We start from the raw sequence: 26,128 nt of genomic DNA on the forward strand, positions 1-26,128 counted from the left end.
GGTAACGATGGAGAAGAGAAATACCTTAAAGGTGACGGTAACGATGGAGAAGAAAGTGAACAGTGACGGTGGAAGAGGATAACGCAGTGAACGTGAACGGTGAGGGAGGGAGAACGAACGGCGACGATGACGGTGAGGGAGGGAGAACGAACGATGAACGGTGAGGGAGTAATCGCAGTAGAGAGTAATCGCAGTTGAGAGAAAACGAAATAGCTTATAGAGAGGGAAAATAAAGAGACATGCAGTATATGTTATATTTTTAATGTTTACTAAAGGGGACCTTAGAGGGCGCTTCTGAAAGCGCTCTCTAAGGCTTTCCAAAAGCGCCTTCTAAACTGGAAATGTACATGGACTTAGAGAGCGCTTTTTCAAAAGCGCCCTCTAAGGGTAACCTTAGAGGGCGCTTTCACAAAAGCGCCCTCTATTGTTGTCCCTCCATTTTTTTTTTTGGCTTCACTTTAGAGGGCGCTTTGTTACAAAAGCGCCCTCTAAAGGGGGTCTTAGAGAGCGCTTTAAGCGCTCTCTAAGGCTTTCCAAAAGCGCCTTATAAACTGGAAATGTACATGGACATAGAGAGCGCTTTTTTAGAAGCGCACTCTAAGGTTACCCTTAGAGGGCGCTTTCAATAAAGCGTCCTCTATTGGTGTCCCTTCATTTCCTCATTATTTTTTCGCTTCACTTTAGAGGGCGCTTTGTTACAAAAGCGCCCTCTAAAGTGCGTTGTCTATTCAAGTTGTTCGCTCCTTATTTTTTCTCTTCACTTTAGAGTGCGCTTTTGTAATAAAGCGCCCTTTATAAAGGGGACATTAGAGGGCGCTTGTGGAAAAAAAGCGCCCTCTAAAGGGGGACTAAGAGGGCGCTTTCGAAAGCGCTTTCTGAGGCTTTCCAGAAGCGCTTTATAAGCTGGAAATGCACGTGAACTTATAACAGCACTTTATTAAAAGCGCCCTCTAAGGGTAACCTTAGAGGGCGCTTTCTAAAAAGCTCCATGTATTGTTGTCCCTCTATCTCCTCCTTATTTTTTCGTTTCACCTTAGAGGGCGCTTGTGGAAACAAAGCGCCCTCTAAAGGGGGCCTAAGAGGGCGCTTATGAAAGCGCTCTCTAAGGCTTTCCAGAAGCGCTTTATAAGCTGGAAATGCACATGGACTTATAACAGCGCTTTATTAAAAGCGCCCTCTAAGGGTAACCTTAGAGGGCGCTTTCTAAAAAGCGCCATGTATTGTTGTCCCTCTATCTCCTCCTTATTTTTTCGCTTCACCTTAGAGGGCGCTTTGTTACAAAAGCGCTCTCTAAAGTGCGCTGTCTATTGCTCCTTATTTTTCGCTTCACTTTAAAGAGCGCTTTTGTAGTAAAGCGCCCTCTAAGGTGCGCTGTCTATTCCAGTTTTTGGCGTAGTGAATCCACACTTCATGACACTTAGTACAAACTTTTACATCAATTCAAAGTACCTTAAATGATTCATGATCACTTAGGAGGTAGATTTGAAATGATGAAAGTTCATAAAATACCAATCCATACATCATGAACAAGATGCATAGAAGCCATTTAATTGATCAAAGGGAAAAGAGGGACATGAAGAAGAAAGAAACAAGATAAGTCACACCCAAATTGGATCAAAAGTTTGATCAAATCATCATCAAAACCAATCATCCGTTTTAGTCGATTATGATTTTCACCCCATCAACACTCAAGATCCATTGAGTTTGATGAGATTTGAAGTCCAAAATATCATGATCCAAGGTCAACAAAAGTTCACAAGGGTCACACAAATATAAAATGCAATTAAATGAAATAAAATGCACCAAAAGTATTTTTAAATAAATTTAAAAATAGAAATAAAATGGAATATCCATAAAGTCCTTCAAAACGCCCAATAAATGGCCAAAAAATTACGGAAGGTTGTAAATAAAATAACAAGCATAAAATAATTTTTTCAGAATTTAAAAATGCAGAAAAGTATTTTTAAACCAATTAAAACAAATGAGAAAAGGGAAATTACATGAAAAATAGAAAATCAATAAAATAAAATGTGAAATAATAAAAATCAGATGAAGAAAAATAAAAGAGAATTTTAGAAATTATTTTGGGATTTTTTTGGATAAAAAATGAAATTACTATGAATTTAAAAGAAAAAGCAATTAAAAATAATAAAAATCAGAAAAAACACGGAGCGTTGGATCACACCTCATTAATTAACGTGGCGGATCCATCACTCCATATGTTAGAGAACACGATGGAACACGCTGCAAGACAAATGCATGATCTAATTTAAATCCAACCAATTAGAACATTTTGTTCCTCCAACGTGTCTGACCAAACTCAGACAATCTGAGAAAACTCCGGTCGTCTTCTCTGGTGAGCCCTTACTGGAGTTTCATTGTTTGGTAAATTCAGAACACGAAACCACCACCATTCACTACAACAAACAAGACCTTAGACAACGCTTTTTTTAGCCTTAGACAGCGCTTTAAAGCGCTGTCTAAACCTCCGCTGCTAAAGGTTTAGACAGCGCTTTTTTAAATCTTAAAAGCGCTGTCTAAGCCCCCCCCTTAGACAGCGCTTTGGCCAAAAGCGCTTTCTAAGACCCTCCTATTTTAATTTTTTTAGGTATACCTTAGACAGCGCTTTTCAAAAAGCGCTGTCTAAGCCCCCCCCTTAGACAGCGCTTTGGCCAAAAGCGCTTTCTAAGACCCTCCTATTTTAATTTTTTTAGGTATACCTTAGACAGCGCTTTTCAAAAAGCGCTGTCTAAGCCCCCCCCCCCCCCCTTAGACAGCGCTTTTGCCTAAAGCGCTTTCTAATCCCCCCTTAGACAGCGCTTTTTACAACCATTCAATTTCTAAATATATTCGTTACATTTTCATTAAACTAAATTCATTCCACCATTTCCATACATACAAAATCACCACTACAATTACAACATTACGACTTTAGCCCAATTCATACATTCATTTCCCACACTCACATTACAATCCTAATTCAAAACACTTGGAATTCAAGTACAACAATAAAAATCCACTTGAAACTTGTCCTTAGCATACACCAACGCTCCACGACTTTCAAATGTCCAAAACTCCAATCGTAGTCAGATTCTATGAATCCAACCACAACTTGGTGGGAGAGGCGGACGAAGAGTTGCGAGTAGTACTGCGGTTGTGTATATTTCAAGTTGTCTAACAGCTATCTGTGGTAACCCAAACTTGGCCTCTACCATTTCTCCCTGCTCAGTAGACCGAAGTGTGCCCTGCAATGCACCATGGGAAAATTTTACAACCGCGTCCCCTCTTAACCTTCGCATCAAGCAGAACATTTTTAGAAAGAAAAAAAATTAACAATGATAAAGCTAAATGTATAACCTACCATCACAGATCCGGGTGGCTGGGATTGAATAGCCAGATATGTAGGGCCACCACCCCGGCCAATACTGCCTCCACGGCCATGGAACAGTGTAACTTTAATACCGTAATCATTGCAAGCAGCAGCAACATCCTCCTGAGCTTTGTAAAGTTCCCATGCAGCAGTGAAGCGTCCAGCATCTTTACCAGAATCAGAATATCCAACCATAACCTGCATATACAAATTTACAACACTATCAAATGAATTTCACATGATAACTGTAACATAAAATCAAATACACCTCGGATTAAAAAGGTACCTCTTGATGACCGTTGTGATTCTTAATGACGTGTTCGTGGTACCAGTCTATTGATAAAAGTTTCCGGATAACTGAACCAGCTTCTCTTAGGTCCTTCACGGTTTCAAATAGAGGGACAACCCGCAACCTGTTGTAAACACGTCATAAGATTCAAATATTCACAAAACAAACATAATAGACAAGTAATTTTTCATCTAAAGCACCATTTCGATCACACAAATTGAAAGATAAATAAGTTCGACTTAAGGTTTCCTACTTACGTTCCACCAGGACATGCTCTTCCCAACTCTCCAGTAGCAGCGAGCCGTGCATCCTTTTGTAAAAGCTCAACTGCAAGAACATCACTTGCCTGACAATCAAGAAAAAGTGGATAAAATTTCATTAATAATTAGATAGAAAAATGAAGGATCTGAGGATTGATTAATGATTTAGCACAAGTTGTAGCCATAAGCAATTAGTCATACACTTGAGGCCATAGAGATCACATAAGCTCCAAGTGAATCACTCCCTAGTTCAGCAGCAATTTGGAATGTATCCAAGACTTCTTTAACATCAGCCGGGACCTAAAAAAATCAAGATACCAATCAGAAATAGCAAGAACTTTGAATAGATCATAGGCCTCGGTAAATTAGAAATATCACAATGGTGGTAATATAACTGGTCAAGACTCGGTACATTGTATAAAAAGTGAAAACTCTTAACTGTCTCACCTCTATACTGACAGGAACTAGTGGCCTCTTCCCTTTCAGCTCTCTAGTTAAGAAATCTAATTTCTTTTCTTCATCCCATTCACTGTAAGTACCCATATCCAAATACGTTGTGATTGCATCAAGCGTGTCAGCATGTCTCCCTGATTCCTGTAATACAGATCGTTTCAGAACATAGTTGATTACTACAGAAATGATAAAAATCAAATACAAATCAGACCTGGCGCAAGTCAAGCTTCATTAGAACCATTCCAAAGGTAGCAACTCTACGAATGAGATCAGCAAGTCAACCATCAGCTAGCACCCCGGATCCGTATGATTGCTGAAGACACGGAAGGTTAAATAGCAATTGTGGAGTGTGGACAAACCATTCAGGAAAAAGAGGGAATGAGAAAGAGTACCAGAGATTCATAGCAGAGAAGCAGAGGTTCCAAAAGCTGGTCAGCAGTTTCATAATAATCCAAAGGATCGTAGTCACATGCAACATCCTCAAGAAGAAGTTCTAACCGTCTACGGCTCCTCTCAAGCTGAACACACAAATTTCATGCATTTATTTGAATGGTGATTTTAAACTCAAATTGCGAGTTGCTATATCAAAACCGAAAATATGTGATTTCAAGTACTCATCACCGGAATCAATCTGAAGCAATACCTTATCCTTTACATTTCCCAAGACAACTCTATAAGGAGCAATTCCAGGAAGTTGAGGAAGCTGTGGCTCTAAAAGCTTCTGAAAACCGGACTTTCCTGTTTGGGATTCTGTCATTTTATTTAAATGCAGCTAATTGACCATGAAGTAAAAATGATAGACCTTCTTTAAAGCATTGCTGACTCGACGCAAATAATGAGGAACAGCTTTCCAGAGTGATTGCTCCACTATATTCAAACCTTGGAAGATAAAAAAAATGTTATTATATGCCAAGTTGTTATTTTTCTTTTCACGTGAACTAGAAAACCTTGATACTCGAGAAACTTACCAGCTCTAGCTTCATCAACCGGAGTGGGTTTTTGGCGCCTAAGCTCGTCTGTCTGCCATATTGAAGTTATCTCTCTCACCTACCAAATCGATATAGCACATGAGAATATACGAAACATTTCCACTTAATAGTTAAACAGATAGTTTCTATCCTCTAACAGTACAGTGTCTTTCTAGAGTGAAAATCCAGTCCTGCCACCATAAACACAAATGATCAGTCCTGCAAAACAATCAAAGCCAAGATGGTGTGTAAAGTACACAACAATGTCCTTTGTTTCAATCTCCCGATTCAAAGCGCAAACCGAATTTTGTGAATCCACAATTGTGGATACAAGCATGGTCCATGAAACCGAGCAACATAAAGTGAGACAAGTGAAAAGCTTACCTCTTCCACCTGGAAATATATCTACCATCTCAAGCTGCAGTGAATCTGAGACTTAGTAGATCAAATTGAGAAAAAAAACAATGATGCAGACCCTGTTACCAAGGTGAACACATTGATGCCTACAATCATGTTGAAGAAAGTGCAAAATTTCTATAAAATCATAACAGAACTCATGTGATACTGCTCTTATAGGCATAACAGAAATAACCGAATATCTCTGAACTAAATCTCGGGATACTGCTCTCATTTGATATATCCTTTGACACTAGGGTGCAAACACTGATTCTGGCATAACATAACTCATTTGATACTGCTCTCATTTGATAGCACTCTTATGGGCATAACCGAACAATTCATTTTCAACCAGCTGCACAAGAACTGACAGTCTTTAAACAGAGTTAATTAGTAACAGTTTCTTTGGATGAACTGAACCTAACCCTAGCCAGTCTGCCATACCAACCAGCAGCATGCCTATAAAAATCTCCAACAAGCAGTTCAATACCACAGTGCATCATGGTATTAACAACAACTAGTCGTTTTGTTTTCCATCTAATCACCACTTTCAATACAATAAACTCATCATTCCATAGAAAGTTAATAAGTTCAGTTAACCAACTCATTTAATCATGGCAAGTTCACAATGTCCAAGTGCAGTTCAGTCCAAAAATTATAAGGTATCTGATTTGGTCACTAATGCAAAACCAGTAAATCAGGGCAAAGTATGATGTCTCAAAAGCATAATGAAAATACACGAGTATGGCTAATTTACCATATAAATATGGATCTCAGTGAGTCAGAGAATTAAGCTTTTGGGTAATTATATACTAATTATGCATCACCAACATGCCAAAGCAAAATACAATTACAGGTATATACACAAGATGGAAACAAAATGTCACCCCTAATTAAACTATCAGAGATTTCGCTCTCAGAGCACCGTAGATTAAAACAATAGATCATCAAATGCTTGAAAAATCTCCATTCCCACACACAAACTGATTATCTAACCCACCTTGGCTTCGGCCCAGTTCACTCAGTAGTATGAAAAATAACATCATTAGTAATTCTTATTCTTTGACTGTTACAGTGAACACCAGTTTAATTGTAAAGGTAAGTTGGTGTAGTAAGAGTTCATTCATTAGTACACATAAACACGTTACAAACAAAACATCAAAGAACAAAATATGAAAAATGGAACAAAATAAAGAAATATAATAATACAAAACAATTAAGATGCATGAATTTAGTGATACATGAAGAAGGACCCTCACACAGTTCCCAGTGATGTAAAGAAGAGCTTATTAGTAAAGCATGCATTAGAAGTCAGATAAGCATTCATTACCTCTCTGCCAATGATGGCAATGGCAGGTATAGGTAGTAACCAGGGTGCTTGTGCAAACAAACCAACATCCAAAGGTCTAGTACATAATAAAACCAATGTGGCAGCAACCATAAGCTGCATTGAGTAGAACACATGCATGTTTAACATTATTAGTTTCAATACAAATTTTCTACTTTTAGATTCATTAACATGTGCCTTTCGGTATGCAATTGCAATTGCATCAAAAGTTAAGAATTGGAAGAAATACCTTATCAGCTACAGGATCTAAGAATGCACCAAATGAAGATTTTAAATTCATCTGCATTGCAAGCAACAAATTTAGTAAAAGAAAAAAGTGATAGAAGAAAAATATAGGGTTAGTTAGTGGTGTTTGAAATGAATTGAATAACCTTGCGAGCAATGTAACCATCAAGCCAATCTGTAACAGAAGCAGCAATGAAGATTGTGGTAGTAGCTACTGTTCCTTGCCAACCATCCAAATAGAAAGCTACACATAACACAATTATATACAAAAATAGATAAAATTGAAAATGAAAATGTTGCAGTGAGCGGAATAGGGGAAACACTTACTGGCAACAAGAAGCGGCACGGCGGCGACACGACCAAGAGTGAGAATGGTGGGTAGAGTGAGCAATTTGGAAGATTGTGGTTGTTCTTGTTCTTGTTCTGGTTCTGGCTGTGGTGGAACGGTAGAAACTAGGGCTTTTCCAGAAAGCCCCAAATTGGCGGAGAAAGAGGGGGGTTTATTGGAAATTGGGAATTTAGTTGCGGAGGAGGTGTATCTGATGCGTTTGTGTTGGTGGAAGTTTCTGGAGGTGAAAGAGTTTGAGAATGAGAGGAAGAGGGGTTTGACGGCGGCGGTGGCGGCGGTTGAAAACAAATTGTTTGTTTTAATACAAATACGAAAGAGAGAAAGAGAAAATAAAATGTGGTTTAAACTGAAAGACTTTAAACAGCGCTTTCTCAAAAGCGCTGACTAAGGTCTATATTTAAAAGCGCTTTCTAAAAGCGCTGTCTAAGGGGGGGTCTTAGACAGCGCTTTCTAAAAGCGCTGTCTAAGACCCCCCCTTAGACAGCGCTTTCATTATTTTTTTAGAACATTTTCCGTGTTTTATTTTTATCTTAACCTTAGACAGCGCTTTCTTTCAAAAGCGCTGTCTAAGATGCGCTGTTAAAAAACCTTTTTGGCGTAGTGATTGTCTAGCAGGGTATTCGTTACCTTTAGATTTATTAACTAAATCAAAAGTAAGCATACAATTCGAGTCGCCACCACACTTTTATTTATCCAAAGGAAAGGTTAAAAAGCGAACAAAAACCAAGTAAGAAGTTTTATCAAATCAAAAACTAATAAAAATGTCAGAGATCTGGGTAAGGGGGTTGGTTATGCAATGGGAAGGCTTTAAGCACCCAAAACATCCTTAGTACTCTAAGGGAGCCCTTTTTGCAAATGTGTATTGTAGGTTGGTATTTGTGAAAAGATTTGTGCAAACAGGATTGGGGAGATGAGAAAAGAATATACATTATATTTACAATTTTGTTGTTTGAATGGATAAACCCGTTGCCTACGTACCATCACAAAGGTAGGATCAAAACCTCGTAGTTCGGGTTAAAAATCTCAAAGATTGGTGAATTGATTTGATCAAAAGCCTTAAGGTCTTTTGTTATCAAAGGGAGAAAACTCAACCTAAACCAACAATCCACCATGTGAGTAGAGCTTCAACATACTAGTGAGGGATCCATCCTATAATAAGTATGAAAGACTTATAGTCCAATCAATAAGGATGAGGTGAGGTTTACATCAACCACTATGATAACTTAAACTTATGGCTAATGTTTATGAATTTTTTTAACAAAGGTGGCCATTGGAACCACAAAATTAACTTGAAGTGAGTTGTATTTACAAGTTATAAGTATTCACAAAAATGAAGTAAAAGTTGACTTAAGATTCATTCAAAATAAGTATTAGTGAAAAGAGTTTGAAAAAATCAAAGGCATAAGGCCTAGGTTTCTAGTTTGAAAACAATGTCAAAGTTTGCACAAAATGAGTTTGGCTTGGGTTAGAGTGGAGAGAAGAAGAGAAGGGCTAGTCCTAAACATGCAAAGATAAGATAAGAGATAAAACCCTTGGAGTTCCTTTTCTTGAGATCATAAAGATGATTCAAGATGCTCCTTTCCTTTGGACTTAGCAATTACTCAAGCAAGCAAACAAATATTATATTCAAGCTCCTAGGATCTCCCAATTGGCTTGTCTCTCTTAACTTGGCTACTCATTACAGTGGTCCTTCTTACTATCTCAAGATGGAATCCCTATCACACAAGAACAAGCAATCAAAAAAGTTTACAATACAATAAGAGGAATGGACAAAGAATGAGTTTAGATTAGGGGTCCTTTGAAGTCAACTTTGAGATTTTAGAATTCTAAAGGCATGGGGCCTAGTTTCTCTTCAATAAGTTTAGCATTCTAAAGGCATGAGGCCTAGTTGCTCTTGAACTCCTTTAAGCATAGGTAAGGTCCTAATTCTAAGTCTTTTCTCCTTTTTGCATTGGGTTCACACAAACAAAGACAAAACAAACACAAAGCAACAATATATTTATATACAATAATGAGCTCAAATGAGCAAAAGGAAAATGACATAAACATAAAATATGAGCTCAAGTGAGCAAAGGAAAAAGCAATATGAATAAATGAGCAAGAAAGTAAATTGCATTAAAGTAAGTTACAAGAATTAAATGCTCAAATTAAAGTTAGTAATTAGTAGTTAATGTTAGTGTGTCATAAGAAAATTTAGCGCTATGTTAAGCAATGTAAGTGGACTAATGTAGTAGTCACACCTATCTGAGGCCGGTCAATAAAACTATAGGCAAATAAACACAAGTTAGAGATCATGACTAGTAAGCCAAGCTCCTACGACATGCCATGCCAAAAGAAAAGAAGGAAAGCCTTGTATGGAGTTTAGGTTTTTTGCTTGACCAAAAAGCAACCTATCTTGGACACAAAGCAACTCACTTGATCTTTGATCAAGTTGAGTTTGATTTGGATCAAAGAAGGTTAAGCCTCTCATATGTCAAGACTAACCACAAATCATTAACTCATTGGCCAGGTACCAAAATGAAACTAGGGTGATGTACATCACCCCTGTAACCTTGGATTGTCCTCAAGATTTCTATCAAGTGAGAAACATGAGCTTGAAATTCAAGGTGTGCAAACTGAAATGCTTAAAAACATGAAATCAAGACCACCACTGGCCTGCCTCTTGCTCGAGGACTTCAGAAAACAGTTTGAACACAAGCAATTCACATTGTATGGTGAGATTCAAATCAAAACAGTTAGAGGATAAACCTTTGAAGTGCAACTTTAAACAGCACGATCTGCTCCAATTCTTGCTTCCACTTTGATCAAGAGATGATGATGATGCAAGGTTTAGGAATTGAAACTTGAAGATCAACTGATTGTGTTGAAATTCAAGTTTGAAATTGAGAAATAAAAATCAGAATTCCTTTGAGTATGGTTGGGTTTTCACTTCAGTATAGTTTCAGGTTGCCTTCAGGTTTTTTGAATGAGCATGGCAATGTATTTATAGCTGAGAGGGATGCAAGCAAGTGAAGAACTCGTGTGCATGAAGCTTTGGGTCCTCCATTCATGGGCCTGTACAGGCGCATGTGAGGCGCAAACTTGAGTGTAACTGCAAGCTGAGCTCATACCAAATTGAAATGGACGTGCATTCTGAGCTGCATTGGCTTGTGCATGAAATTACAAATGAATTGTATATTTGATCATAAATGTTCAACCCTTCGAAAGTCACATATGGAAAATACAAACATAGGCATGTGAGTAATGGTTGGAAAGGTATTGACATAAGTAACAAAAGCTATATTGGGAAAAAATCCATTTGGAGTTTGGAAATTTATGAAAACTGGCCTTGAAGTTTGAGATACAAAACATGTCTTTGAAAAATTTGCCAAAAGTGGCCAACTTCAAGCCCTTCTGTTTTAATGATGAAAGCCTCAAATGGAAAAACCTCCAACATAAAAGTGGTATATATTTTCATGATGATAAATTTATACTTAAACTTTGCATCATTTGGATTTTTGATGAGAAAGTTATGGGCACTTGAAGTTGGACTTTTTCAAGATTCAATGGTTTTGGTCCAAAGTGACCTATAATGTTTTGTATTATCACATGTGTTTCTTTTAGGATTATTGTCGCAACCTGAAAAATACAGTGTGCGAAAAAACAACCGACGAAAGAAAATGATAGAAGAGTCGCCACCGTGCGTTATTTATCCCAAAGGAGGGAAAGGAAACGCTCGAAGTAAACCTGAAAAAGGAAAGGACAAGACGAGGTCTTACAACCAAATCTTGGGTTCGGGAGTCGGTTATGCGAAGGGAAGGTATTAGCACCCCTATGCATCCGTAGTACTCTAGGGGATCCACTTTTGTAGTTCTTGTCTAAAGGGTGTGGGTTTATCTAATGTGTTATTTACTAAAAAAAGGGGGTTAAATGAAAATGACTCGCGCGGATGTCGCATCCACTGCATACGTATCTCATCTGAATATGAGAATCAGAGTCTTCGTAGCTCGGCTACCTAGGGGTTAAGGGTAATTGTGCTCGCTAAGACATCGCGTCTTATGCCTACGTATCTCATATGGCCTGAGAATCAGAGCAAAACGTAGTTCGGCTGACCTATGGGTTGGGGGGATGTGTGCTCGCTAAGACATCGCGTCTTATGCCTACGTATCTCATCTGGAATGAGAATCAGAGCAAAACGTAGTTCGGCTAACTACGGGGTTATGGATTGGGTTTTGGACGAACGACGTCACTACGCAATCTACTGGATGCTCGACCTTTGGAGACTTACTCGCTTGTAGTAGAAGGAGTTAACGTGTTGCTTTGGGTTTTAGGGTTTGGGATGCTCAAGGGCAAAAAAAGGCAGTCCTTGACGAAGGAACCGCGCTACCTGCAGGGATACGAACACATACAAAACAAACATGTATAAAATAAATGTGCCAACAAGGGGCTCAGAAGTAAATAAACAAAAGAAAACAAATGCCTCCTATCGAGGTCTTCCAGCTAAGAAAGCGATAAAATGCGGAAAAGAGGTAAAAGTACCACACGGATAAAGATCCGAAGTAACAACAATTAAAAGAGTAAGAAACCCAGGGATCTCCCAAGCTAATGCCATCAAAGAAAGGTGAGTCAGTACAGGTAATCGGAATGAACCTCCAGGGGGTATCCCACAAATAAAGTGGGAAAACCACGCAAACCATCTCTGCAAGAGTCTGTGAGCCCTCACAAAAACTCAACAAAAGGGTTAGTGAAACACGATAAGCATTTTTTTCATGGATAACAGTATGGTTTCAGAAACCTCAAACCCTGTGGCATACATTTCAGAAATCATGTGATTAAACATTCAAGGCATAGGTTTCACCCATTCATGCATAATTAAACCCGTGGGCAAAAACATAATGAAATTCATCCATCATACCTCATACATTCAGATGATCCAAATTAAGAGCATAAAATCATGGGAATGAGGCAAACCTGATGGGAGAGACCGGTTGAAATCAAATGGTACGGCTGGGTTTGCAAGGCAATGTTAGGGTTTGCGTGAGATGAAAGTGTGTGAGTCAGATTGAATTTTTCAGAGCTGCCTGGGGGTTGCTATAAGTTCTCTGTCAGGTTTCTCTCTAGGTTTTGTCAAGGGTTTTGTTTCAAGGAAACCTCAGAGTATTTTGCTTCTCTTCCTTTTTCTCAAGTGAAGCCTTGGTATTTATAGACTGAATTTCATGGCTTTGTGGGCTCAAATGAGAGAGGTCAAAGTCCAAGTTTTTTCTATTTTATTTTATTCTTTATTTTATTTTTTTATTTTTATTTTTTGTAAAAAATTATTATTATTATTATTATTATTTTTTTTTCATTTTTTTTTTTTAAGTTTCTTGGATCTAATTCTGATTGACATGATGAAATGCAATATGAAATGCTAAATGAATGCATGAATGAGGAGGGCAAATTTTGGGGTGTTACAGCTGCCCCTATTCAATCATCAGCTAACCCGAGTAGGATGAAAGCGAACAGCTTATCAGACAAACGGGGTGAGCTGTGATTGAATACCAAAGACAGACCGAAAATTTGCGCTCCGAGAACACCACAAAAATGCGGAAATACACCGCGCTGTTTATTTTTCTTCCGATCCTCTGGCTGGATCTGAATCAGTCTTCTGGCTTAATCTGGAGTTTCGATCCTCTGGCTGAACCTATACTCAATTTAGTCCTCTGGTTGGATATTAATTTTGATCCTCGGGCTGGATACGATTTTGATCTTCTGGCTAGATCTTCTTCGATCTTCTGGCTAGATCTCCTTCGTTTCGATTCTCTAGCTGAATTTATTTCCTTTGATTCTCTGGCTGAATCTACTTCGATCTTCTGGCTAGATCTGAATTGTTGCGATTTTCGATCTTCTGGCTAGATCTTCTTTGTTTCGATTTTCTGGCTGAATCTACTTCAATCTTCTGGCTAAATCTGGATTGTTTTGATGATAAATTCCCATCATTAGGATCCCGCTGTCGCATTACGCGAAAAACCGGCGGGAAAACAAGAACAACAGAGTCGCCACCGTGCGTTATTTATCCCAAAAGAGGGAAAGGAAACGCTCAGAGTAAACCTGGAAAAAGCATGGTCTCGCGACCAAAGAGAATGGGATCGGGAGTCGGTTATGCGAAGGGGAGGTATTAGCACCCCTACGCATCCGTCGTACTCGACGGGATCCACGCACAATAGGAAGGGAAATGGTTGCTAAAACACTGCTCAAATAAACATCTATACAGGCTAAAAGAGACACAAGAAAACAGACAAGACTGACTCGGCAGGATATCGCATCCTGGGCCTACTTAGACATAGACATCAGAGTCAAAGTAGTTCAGACTAGGGAAAACACATGCTCGCTAGGATGTCGTATCCTATGCATACGTATCTTCTTGGACGAAGAAGAATCAGAGCATTCGTAGCTCGGCTAACACGCGCACGAAACCACACAGGCAAACGTGGAACCCGAATGCCAATCGCTGGACTTACATCAGCTTCCGAACCAAAACGCACCCACACTGGAAACCAGGTGCCACTTGATGGACTTATACCGGACTCCAAGCACACAACAAGAGGATACGGAATGCCAATCGCTGGGCTTACATCCATCTCCTGACACACACAGGAAGAAGAAGGGTCTCGATTGCAACTAGGGCAAGAGAAAGGGAAGGTCTCAATCGCAACGAGGGCGAGAGAAAAGAATTAGTGTTAGTTGTTAGTCAAACTCGACAAGACATCGCATCTCGTGCCTACGTATCTCATCTGGACATGAGAATCAGATTTGCCGTAGTTCGGCTAAACTATTCTTGTTGGTTTGTGTTTTTTAAGTGGACAACGTCACTACGCAATCTACCGGATGCTCGACCTTTGGAGACTTACTCACCTGTAGTAGAAGGAGTTGACGTATCCTTAAGAGGGGATAATGTTTGTTTGTGTTTTAGGAAAGCTCAAGCAAGAAAGGAAGTCCTATACGAAGGAACCGTGCTACCTTAATTGACATGCAAACGAGACTACGCGGAGTCTAGCAAACCTAGGGGATACAATCACACCACACAAACACATACAGCATGAAGTAAACACACCAACAAGGGGCTCAAACATCAAGGCTAGGTATTATTCGAGGGGTCATGTCAACCTCGACAAACAAGCCTCTGTATCAAGGTGAGGTTAGCTCTTAACCTTGACATTGAGAGTCAAGGTGAAGCCAGATGAAAGGTGAGTGAAGATGAGACTTCATAGCTCTTATCCCTGGTCAGGGAGAGCTTTAGACAATGAAGTGTGGGTCCAGAAAGTGGGAACCCTTCTACACTTAAGACACTGACTCAGCTGTACAACTGTACAAGATCTTGGATTACTGCCCTCAATGCATCAACACAGCGGTGTGAGCAGAGGGACGACTCAACAGAATAGCGGGAGATAGATTGCATATCTCTTCTATCCGCCAATTGCCTCATAGAGGTCTTTACCTGCTTGGGGACAAAAGTAAACAAGCACAAACATCGCCTCTTAAGGAGGACTTCAGACAGGTGCCTGGCCAAGTAACAGGCCAGGTCTTCCAGACTACATGGAGACAAGAGAGTCTACCTCAATGCTTAAGCAAAGCAAAGCAATAGCTAGTTCTCAAAGAACTAAAGCGACTATGGTACCTGAAATCAATCAAATATAATCAGTATTCAAGTCACAAAGTCAAAACAGACAAATTATGAACCAACAGTCAATACAATCAATCACATGTGCAAAGCACAAACTCAAATGAAATGAGTTAGCATCCTACAAAACAAACCAAGTTAGTTCATCACAATCAAAGAAACCAAACTCAATCAACTTGAATTAAACTCTTCAAAGCATTTTGCTTCTTAACCTGAAAAAACAACTCAAAGGTGAGAAGTAAGACCACTAGGACAAGCCTAGGGTCAAAAGGAGATGAAAAATTCAAAACAGCAAGTAAAAATTGATCAAAACCAAGATTAATCAAACAAGAATAGGATCTAATTGGTCTCACATCAAAACTATGCACCAAATCCATTTCATACACAATTTAGGCCAAAGTAGGCAAGTGTGAACCACATATGAGCAAACAGAATGATTACAATCAAATCAATACCAAAACAGCTCAATAAATTCCACAAAAATTCCAGCCTAAACAGAACACACTGAATGAGCAGCATATCAAATTTCATGATATTTGGACAAGTGGAAGTAAGGAAATTAAAATCAGGAAGTCATGGTATGCAAATACAACTTCAAACAAGACCACAAATCATGTGCCAACTTCAAATGAATGCCAAACAGTGGAACCAAATGATAAGTGGATGGGACGAAAGCCAAAATGAAGTTAAACATGTTAAGAACCAATCCACCAAATTTCATATTCATATGATAAGGAATGAGAATTTCACAAGTCATGTAAGTTGATCACTCAATAAAAACCTAAAAATGACTAAACAGCAAACAAAAATACCAATCAAATAGGAAATTGATCAACAAATCCTACAAAAAATCATGGTTAAACTAGACATATAGATGTAATACATGCAAAAATCCAGGGCAAATGACATTCAATAAGCATGGAAACAAAATTCATGAACATGGCATAACATAGTGTGACACAAATTGTCACACTCAACTTGATCACATCATATCTCTCTAACCAGAGACTCAAAATTAGCAAACTATATACCAAAATCACCAGGAAAGAGTCAAGAACATGCATGTAAAATTTCACACATTTTGGATAAGGCATCAAGATTTCATGAAGGAAATGGTAGAACATACACATGAAGCATACATGATCAAAGGCATTAGGCAAAGTCAAAAAATCAGCCAGGCACAACTTTGACTATCATACCTAAACAAAACTAGAGAAAATTTGGAGATGAACACAAAAATCCTCACTCAAATTAGATCATCCATGATTTAATTACGATTTTTTGAAGTTGATTATGAAAATGAAATAATTATTTAAACATTAAAATGAATTTGAAAGCTGGCAGTGGCAATCTCGTAATTAACCTGTGCCAGGGGCGAAACGCGCCCGTTTCATTTAAGCGGTGGCCACACGTGATTGGCCAGTTCACGCACTAAACACAATTTCAAATGTGAAGTCCAGGCAGAAAGATCTAACACGCGTTTTGAACCCAGAAATTTCAACCTTCGTCATGTTCTTGATGTTCATCAAGCTCATGAACAAATTTCCATGGAAATCAACATGCTATATATGGATCTCTTCATCTTTTAACAAGGATCACGAATCTCACAATGAAATTGTCCAGAACTCATCATACAAAAAAATACGATCAAGAAATGTTTTGATGTCCAAACTTTAAATCCAGATTTCTTGATGATTATTGGATGAAATCACACGATTCAAACGTCATTCTACTCTATGTTCAATGCTCTACCTAAACCACATGTTGATTGCGAGAATTAGAGACTTTGAAATTTTACCTTCTTGATGATGCAGTGTGGAAATCGTGATCTTCAGGTCCTAATTGATGAAAACAGATCGCCTATTACGCTCAGGAAGGTGATTGGGAATGATTGCTCAGCTCAACAATGCACGAGGATGGTGAATTTTCCAGCTGCCATGGAAGAGCAATGTTGCAACAGTGGATGAATTTGCACGATTCCTTCACCAATCTTGTTCAACAGATCTTCCAAATCACCTGCAGATGAAGATCAAAGCAAGAAATAGCACAAAAGATGAAGGATTCTTGGTGAAGGAGTGAAAAAATGTGAAGAAAAAGTTGTGAGAAATTGAGAGAATTTTGATGATTTTGGATTTTGATCTGAAAAAATGATTGTTGATCCTGAGTTTTCTGTTATGATTAAGCTTAAATACCACCTCTTAATCCAAAGTCTTAATCATGTTTAGCATAATTGGAAGGATTAGCAAAGTTCACATATTATGCATTTTGGCCAATTTGCCCTCTTGAATTTAGAACCAATGGAACAGTAGAAATGCAATGCAAACAAGTCATATTTGACATTTAGAATGTGTTGGAAAAGGTTTGAAGTGCAAATGCCATGTATTTTTGAAAATGACTATTTCTCCCACCAATTTCTAAATGGTTCACTTGAAAAATGACCTTTTTATGTGAAGGTTTTTGATGAAATATAATGATGGATCTGGATAGTACACATCAAATGTGACTTTCTCAAAAAAGAATCACCCAATTTGGCCAAATGGTTCATGAGTTATGGCCTTTTGAAGTTCACCATTTTCTGAAAATGATTTGATCATATCTTGCCAACCACACATGGGAATTTCATGTTCTTGGACTTTTTGGAAAGGTGAGAACACGATCTTCAACTTTCATGTTGGACAAAATTCCATTTGAAGCTTGTATGATGAAGTAATTTTGAGGAGAAGAACTTTCCATTTTTGGCAGTTTTCAATTACAGGTCACCTGCCATTTTTGGAAACTTTTTGTCTGACCTCCAATTCTTCAACCTTGATCTTTGATATGTCAAATTAGACTTGTATGGACATGAATGAGGCCTTTCAAACCATCTCACACTTTCAAATCCATAAAATCAGGCATAGTTGACCACAGTTGACTTTCTAGGGTTTCTGACAAAATTCAGCTTGACTGTTGAGCCTTGATCATCCTATCTTTGACCAAACCACTTCAAAGTGATCACATAATCACATGAACTTGATAAATCAACCCTAGGGCCTTGTCTCAATGGAAATCGCACAAGCTTGCTTGATTGACTGATTCTCCTGACCAATTGACCTAATCTGTCTGAATGACTTGCACTTGGGCAAAGGACAATGCAATGCTATGCAGTGGACTATGTTATGTTAATGACCTAGTATAAAAATGAATGTACAAAATGGGAGGTGCAAATTTGAGGTGCTACAGCTGCCCCTATTCAATCAACTGGGAACCCGAAGGGATGAGAGCAATGGCTGTCAGACTTTCAGGGTAAACAGGGATTGAATACCAAGAACCGTAGAAATTTGCACACTGCGGGGAATTTTTTTTTGTTCTTTCTGATTTTTCTTCTTCCAAAGGGATACAGTCACCTCCAGACATCACAGGACGATGAATGGGAACAAAAATCACAACTAGATGCCAACGGACAAATAGGAAACACTCAACGTTTACCAAGACCAACGGAGAGGTAACAGACATCAATGGATGACTGGAAGAGATACAACCACATGTCAGCGGACATAGTGGGAAAAACTCAACGTTTACCAAAACCAACGGAGAGGTAGCTCAACTGGGACGACCAGGAAAAACTCGACGTTTACCAAGACCAACGGAGAGGTAACCAGACATCAACGGACGACGGATGAACTGGGAAGACTCGACCAGACGTCAACGGACGAAAGGGAGAAGCTCGACGTTTATCGACACCAACGGAGAAGGAGACCAGACATCAACGGACGACGGATGAACTGGGAAGGACTCGACCAGACGTCATCGGACGAAAGGGAGAAGCTCGACGTTTATCGACACCAACGGAGAAGGAGACCAGACATCAACGGACGACGGATGAACTGGGAAGACTCGACCAGACGTCATCGGACGAAAGGGAGAAGCTCAACGTTTATCGACACCAACGGAGAAGGAGACCAGACATCAACGGACGACGGATGAACTGGGAAGACTCGACCAGACGTCATCGGACGAAAGGGAGACAACAACCGGAAACCGAATAGGACGTCTATTGGGGATTCTGGCGGGGAATCGACCAGACATTAATGAATGACTGGGAAATAGGGTATACCATCAGACGTCAACGGACGAATGAGAAAAACTCGACGTTTATCGAAACCAACGGAGAGGTAAATCTGCATGGGGAAGGGTACAACTAGACGTCATCGACGAATAGGAAAAACTCGACGTTTATCGACACCAACGGAGAGGAGGAAACTCTGAGGGGAACCATATGGTATTACCAAATGATCTGTAGGGAATAAGCAACTAGACGTCATCGGACGACTAGGAAAAACTCGACGTTTATCGACACCAACGGAGAGGAGGAAACCTTCTGGGGATAATGAACACAACCAAATCATCAACGGATGATCGGGAAAAACTCGACGTTTATCGACACCAACGGAGAGGAGGAAACCTTCTGGGGACGACCCTGTGGGAAAAGATATCAACTATACGCCAACGGACGCATAGGAAAAACTCGACGTTTATCGACACCAACTGAGAGGAGGACGACGTTACGAACATCGAAAGATGATGTTTAACGACACCAAAGAAGACCAGACACTTACGCATGACTGGGAAAGCACCGAAAGATGATGTTTACCGACACCACAGAAATAACACACGCGGGTGTTGACGTGACACTGACTTGTATCACAAGACGACATCTACACATGTCAAGGCAAGGCTACACACTTGCTGGGGTCTCACTTGGGATCAAGGTCACAACAGCGAGCAAACAGGAAGGAACACCAAGGATACCGGGTTGTAGGTATGAAACAGGTGACCGACCAAAGCGTGAATGGGTTTGTTTTCTAAAACACTCAACATCCTGAAGAGGGCTAGAAAAGCAGTCTTGTTAAAGGATGGACATGCGATTCCGAACAAAGGAATACGAATCTTACTCTGCTGGAGAAAACAATCAAAAAATTGACCAAAGAGTGCATGAGATATATCATCTATAGCCGTCAAAACGTAGATAATACACTCGCATGGAAGATTATCCATAACCGGGTTGGAGGTTGTTAAATGGATAAACCGACCGACATCATCCTGAAGAGAGCGAAAGAAAACTTGTTAAAGGATGGACATTCGATTCCACAAGGAATACGAATCTTACTCAACTGGGGAGGACGACTTCGACCCAAGAGCGCATGAGACATATTATCTATAGCCGTAAAAACGTAGATAATACACTCGCATGGAAGATTATCCATAACCGGGTTGAGGTTGTTAAATGGATAAATCGACCGACATCATCCTGAAGAGAGCAAAGGCAAACTTGTTAAAGGATGGACATTCGATTCCGAACAAAGGAATACGAATCTTACTCAACTGGGGAGGACAACTTCGACCCAAGAGCGCATGAGATATATTATCTATAGCCGTCAAAACGTAGATAATATACTCGCATGGAAGATTATCCATAACCGGATTGGTTGTAAAATGGATAAATCGACCGAAAAGAAAGGCATCGGGGTACCAGGACTAGGTATGCAAAGATGACCAATCAAAAGGGGAAACCACAGACATTACCAGCAAACGGTGAATGAAAGAGGACCCGCTGGGGATAAAGTTGCTGACTCGGAGCAAATATCCGAAAGGATGGGAATATCAATTCCAACTGGATAATGATAACCACAAAGAGGGGATTACATCTACCGGTTAGTAGGTAGAAAACCACAAAGATAGGACTTACAACTACCGAGTAGTGGGTAGAAGACCGCAAAATCCGCCAACAATCAGAATGAACCATAAAGGTTACCTCTGCTAGGGGATGAAGTGGGATTTTACAACTACCAGTTAGTAGGTAGAAAACCACAAAGATAGGACTTACAACTACCGGTTTGTAGGTAGAGGCCAACAAATTCCACTGAGGATCAGATGAATAAGTGCCGGTTAGTGAGCAACTATTCATATGTACCACGGGGAAGCACAGTCAAAAGGAAGCCAATTTAGGATCGATCCAAAAAGGAAAACTGAATGAAGACTCATCCTAATGAGGAAAGAACTCAATAGGGACAACCCATCCCATTGCGTGTGCAAGGAGGGAACGGAAACAACCGTCATCCACGAGGGTATAACTCAGTGGGGAGCGCAGAAGGAAATGACAGACACTTTCTGCTTAAGGGGTCGACTCTATATGGAGAGATCAGACACACCCACATCTGCTAGGGGAAAAGATCCAAGCTGGCAAGATGCTACCAATTGGGGAGTAACAATGCTGGGGATACCCACTCACTTGTGGAGTCACTTGTTGGGGGAAACACTTCTCTCAACCCTGCTGGGGGAACCCAATTCTGAAATCGATCCAAGCGATGCTGAACTCTTTCCAACAATCCATTCTCGGTCACCACGGCTAAGGGCTAATGGATATGCTTGCAATGCAGATGCATGAGAGTTTTTTTAGCGCAATGCCCCATGATCATGGAAATGCTACGCACTAGTGATGCAATATGCTATGCTTATCTAAATGATGAATGCATAAAACGCACGTCTCCTCCAGAGACAACACCGGGGAGCTCCAGGAACTGTGCTGAGGATCTCATTACCACGTCAATTTCCACCCTGCTGGGGAAAGATAAACCTCGTCGGGGATGACCTCCATCGAACCCGATCCGCTTGGAGATTACCCTGCTAGGGGAGGCAGCCCATGCTTATCTCTACTGGGGATGATCTTCGCCGAACCCGATCCGCTTGTGGACCTTGCTGAGGGAAAACCATCAACACAACCTCTGCTGGGAAGACAGCTTCAGACTTGGAAAACAATCACAACTCCGCTGGGGATATGGTAACCTTCAGGCTTGCTGAGGAGGCACCGATCTCGAATCTGCTAGGGAGATGACACTCTCAAACCCATCGGGGAAATACGGCCTATCGGACACGGGCCGTCCTTCGATTCGTCGAACACTGGTGTTCACCATCCTACCACAGTGTTGACTTTCTACTTTTGAAAACTCCCAGACTCATCTGAACTCTTCTGATCCATCCCACGAAAATCGAATTCCTGGGATTCATACAAACTTTCCAGTCCTTAGACTTTGAAGAGTCTTCTTGATTAAACCTTTCAGGATCGTCGTCGCCATCCTTCACCGTCCCTTCATTATTCGTCTATCCCTTGCCCCTGGTTGGACTCTGTGGGGATCTCTTTTTTTTCTCAAGAGGCTTCATACCACCACCTGTCGGCGAATGAAGATATCTAACAGCACCTGCATAAGAGATTGTTAGATAAAAGCGTGCCCCAGGCGTGCCAACACTTCAACATCTGGGTCACTCAAACCTCTGAATAAGATTTCCAGATTTCAATCTTATAAGCATGCATCGGAAGGGACCTCCATGTTTCAAGATGCAAATATTCTTATCAAAACGAACGGATGTTTTCGTAATCAAAGCGGTAATGAAAACAAAAATAAAACTATTTGACTGAACACGCATTTATTGACTGACAAAAAGGTGGCTCAGAACTGAGTAAAACACAGGAAGCAAACCCTGAAAAGAGGTGATTGCGCATAAAAGTGAAAAAATCTACCTTAATGGCAATGTGAAACCATGATCTCATCGGGTTCCAACTCGGTTACGCCCCATATGTCCTCAAGACTTTCCGCGCTTTCTGTCTTCTGAACAAGACGCTTCCGATCGATCTCTGTCGGAGATTATCCAAGTCATATCTCAAGCACAGACGATCATGCTGGACGCAGTTGTTCGTTTCAATCCCTCTTTTGCCTGGACCGCCCTTTCGGGTTTCAGTCCACCGGGATACCCTTTTTTGCCCAAGTCGCCCTTGTGGGGTTTTCAACTTGCCGGGTGTACAGTTCTCTTCTTTTATTATCCCTAATTTTTTTCCCGAACCTTTTCTCTCTTTTTTTCGGTTCGCCGGGATGCCCCTTTTTGCCTGGACTTTTTTTTTGTCCAGCGGGTCAATTTTTCACGAAGTATCTTTTAACTGCGTCCGCATTCACAGGGGATGGAAAATCTTCATCACCCGTGGTCATCAACGACAAGGCTCTGTCAAAGAAAACCTTCTTGACCACAAATGGACATTCATAACTGCTTATCCATTTGCCCCACGATCGTCTTGAGGAGGAAGGATCCTTTTCAACACCATATCTCTCATGATACCCACGAGGTCTCACTTCTTAGTTAACAACACGCTTCATTCATTGGGTACAACTGTCCCATGACAAGTAACTGTCAGCCCTCTTCCTCAGTCAGGCTCCAACACGTCATACCGAGTCCTAATCCACTCATCTTTTTCAAGTCTACGTCCAACGGGACCCCATGACGAAACCGGAGTCTCAAATGGTAGTACAACCTTCATCCCATACCGGAGTGAGAAAGGCGTTGCCCCAGTAGATGCACGTACCGAAGTACGACACTCAGGATACCAACTTCGTACTCAGCCACCATAGTTGGTGCATTCAAATGTTATCGGGGAAGCACTAGCTCACTCACTTTAAACTCTCCCCATCAGACATCAGAATCCGTTTGGATTCAGGGTCAGGCCCCTCCTCCGGGATCGGTCACTCTCAATCTTTCGATTTGAGCACCTCGAGATGTCCTCATCAGGGACCTTAGACCTCTTGGGTTGATAATCATCAATGGGTTGTTGGGCAAGATAGCCATACAATACCCTCCTCTTGACTGCTTTCTGGGAGATGTACTGAATATCGGATTCAGTCGACACCATTTGCCCTCTCGCAACCCGTCCGTTCAATGCTATCTCCTCAAGCACATACTTGATCAGATCCATTTTGGACATCCACAAAGTGGTATGAATCAACACACTATCTCAGTCGGCGAACAGCCTATGCCAAAGTACATCAAGTTTTCTCGAGCAGTGAGTGTATTGTTTCACAGTCGATAAACTTTTTGCTTAGGTAAATTGCATGCTCTTTTCGACAAGACTAGTCATGCTGACCCACCACACACCTCCTAGACCCCTTGAGGGCTGTCAAGTACCAAATCAACATTTATTCCTTCCACGGGAGGCATTAGAATCGGAGGTTCCTGCGACTTATCTTTTTTCATTTTTCCATGCCCCTTGGCAGTCATCATTCCACCTGACCATTTGATTTCTTTTTTTTTTCTTTTCGGTTGAGGCGTTTCTAGTATTGTTTTTCTTTTTTCTTTTCTTTTTTCTAGCAGGATCGACCTCGACTCCTTTTTCGTTCACAATAAGCCTCGGCAACTTACTGGACAGCACTCCGCAAGTGCACTGGTTCGGACTCAACCTCAGTCTGAGTAGTTTCGATCCGGTCAAACAATTTGCCCCAGATCCACCGGATGCCCCTCTTCCGCTTGGGACTTTGTCATCATGTCATCAACATGGCATTCGCTTTCACGATGAGTCATATCATGAAACAAAGTCACCGTAGCCCTTTGATCCGTGGCACCGGCCTTCTTCTTCACCTTACAACAAGAAGGTACTCTTTGGTGTGATGGACATTGTTTACTCCATATCATCTGGCGACAATTCCACTCGATTTTGGCCAGAAAGCCATCCCTGAAGGTAAACACCGAGAATTGAGTTGTACTATCAACCAATACAACAATGTGAAGTACCGGGAATTCATCTCTCGAACTAGCTCTATTCACGTCTCGATAGTCCACACACATTCCCATCTTTTAGCACCGGTTTCCGCTTCACTGGAGGACAGTCTTCTCTCCATGGTAGCTAGTGCCCCACAACATGGGTATTCCACCCTGGTGTATCTTGATGCAATCAGGTGAAGATATCAACCTGCTCTTTCAACAGGGCTACCATTCTGTTCTCGACTCGCCTCTGAAGCGGCCTCAACTTTCATTTCCCTTCTGACCTCGGCGGTACTTGGGATGACAATCTTGACTCGCTCCTCGTGCAGTTGAATCACCTTCTCCTCTTGTTTCAACGCCCTGGCTAATTCCAGCAGATCACAATCTTCTTCGCCTTATTCTTCGGCATGATAGATCGGAGTGTCGAAGTCATACAGAGGTGTAACCAAATTGTTATCGATGAGATCAGGATGGTAATCACTTTTGAGGTTGGAACCAAATGAATAAAAAAGAAAGAGAATAAAAACATTGCCATTTTTATTTTTATTTTTTAAAACTGCAAAAAAGTGAAAAACAGGGAACACCGCTTTAATCACAAAACATCCATTTATTACTGATGCAAAATGTTGCACAATGAAACACATGAGATGGCCCTTACAATGGACCATTACGTTTCGGGCAAAACGTATGGCTTTCATGCAAACAAAATAAAACCAGAAATCCTACACCTCAGGATGAGTGACAGTGGTGATTTCGGAGGCCTTCCAATTGCCTGGTACGCACGACTTTATCCACAACTCGAGCTCGCGGTCACGGTCGATCTCTTCACCCATTGAACAGGCGTGATCAGGATTCAGCATTCCTGCACTGACAAAGATGTACGGCGGATGACGTCCTCTGTTTGGTCTAGACGACTCTTGATCTGGATAACCAATCCCGAACATGTCTGCCTTTACCACTATGTCAATGATCCTGCCCCAGCCTTGGGCCTCTTGGTTCTTCACCACCTCCAAAGCTTGCTTATAAGAAGAAATGGTAAGCTTCTTCTCTTTCTCAGCAACAAGTGCATTCTCCACCTTGACGGTTTCAATTGCTTGACTTAGTGCTTCAACTTTTTCACTGTCCATTTCCACTTCCATCATCCTTTGGGTCGTATCCCCCATCAATATACACCCCTCTGTGGCGACGGCTGCACAACAATTATCAATAGCAGGGAAAGCTCCATCCTGTACCAGAGGTTTTGGGACCACAGACATTGGAACTTTTAACTGAT

The 26,128-nt window shown here is 40.7% G+C and overlaps 2 protein-coding genes across 2 annotated transcripts; both read right to left on the reverse strand.

Moving 5' to 3' along the window:
• Positions 1 to 3,086: 3,086 nt before the first annotated feature.
• LOC127103882 (phosphoenolpyruvate carboxylase 4) lies at positions 3,087 to 5,127 on the reverse strand. Its single transcript, XM_051041121.1, has 9 exons — positions 5,016 to 5,127; positions 4,765 to 4,890; positions 4,584 to 4,685; positions 4,367 to 4,513; positions 4,121 to 4,219; positions 3,917 to 4,005; positions 3,657 to 3,783; positions 3,362 to 3,568; positions 3,087 to 3,245 (listed from the first exon to the last, which is right to left on the reverse strand). The coding sequence occupies exons 3-9, from the start codon at positions 4,611 to 4,613 to the stop codon at positions 3,087 to 3,089; spliced, it is 858 nt and encodes a 285-aa protein (XP_050897078.1). The 5' UTR covers positions 4,614 to 4,685; positions 4,765 to 4,890; positions 5,016 to 5,127.
• A 1,634-nt stretch (positions 5,128 to 6,761) lies between these two features.
• On the reverse strand, positions 6,762 to 7,937 carry LOC127103883 (CDP-diacylglycerol--glycerol-3-phosphate 3-phosphatidyltransferase 1, chloroplastic; the record flags this gene model as incomplete). Its single annotated transcript, XM_051041123.1, has 4 exons — positions 6,762 to 7,180; positions 7,314 to 7,364; positions 7,456 to 7,553; positions 7,637 to 7,937. Coding segments are annotated over 4 exons (639 nt in total), but the record flags the coding sequence as incomplete, so codon positions are not given.
• Between the last annotated feature and the right edge of the window lie 18,191 nt (positions 7,938 to 26,128).

Source organism: Lathyrus oleraceus, chromosome 7 (genome assembly GCF_024323335.1).
Source record: "Lathyrus oleraceus cultivar Zhongwan6 chromosome 7, CAAS_Psat_ZW6_1.0, whole genome shotgun sequence".
NCBI lineage: Eukaryota > Viridiplantae > Streptophyta > Magnoliopsida > Fabales > Fabaceae > Lathyrus > Lathyrus oleraceus.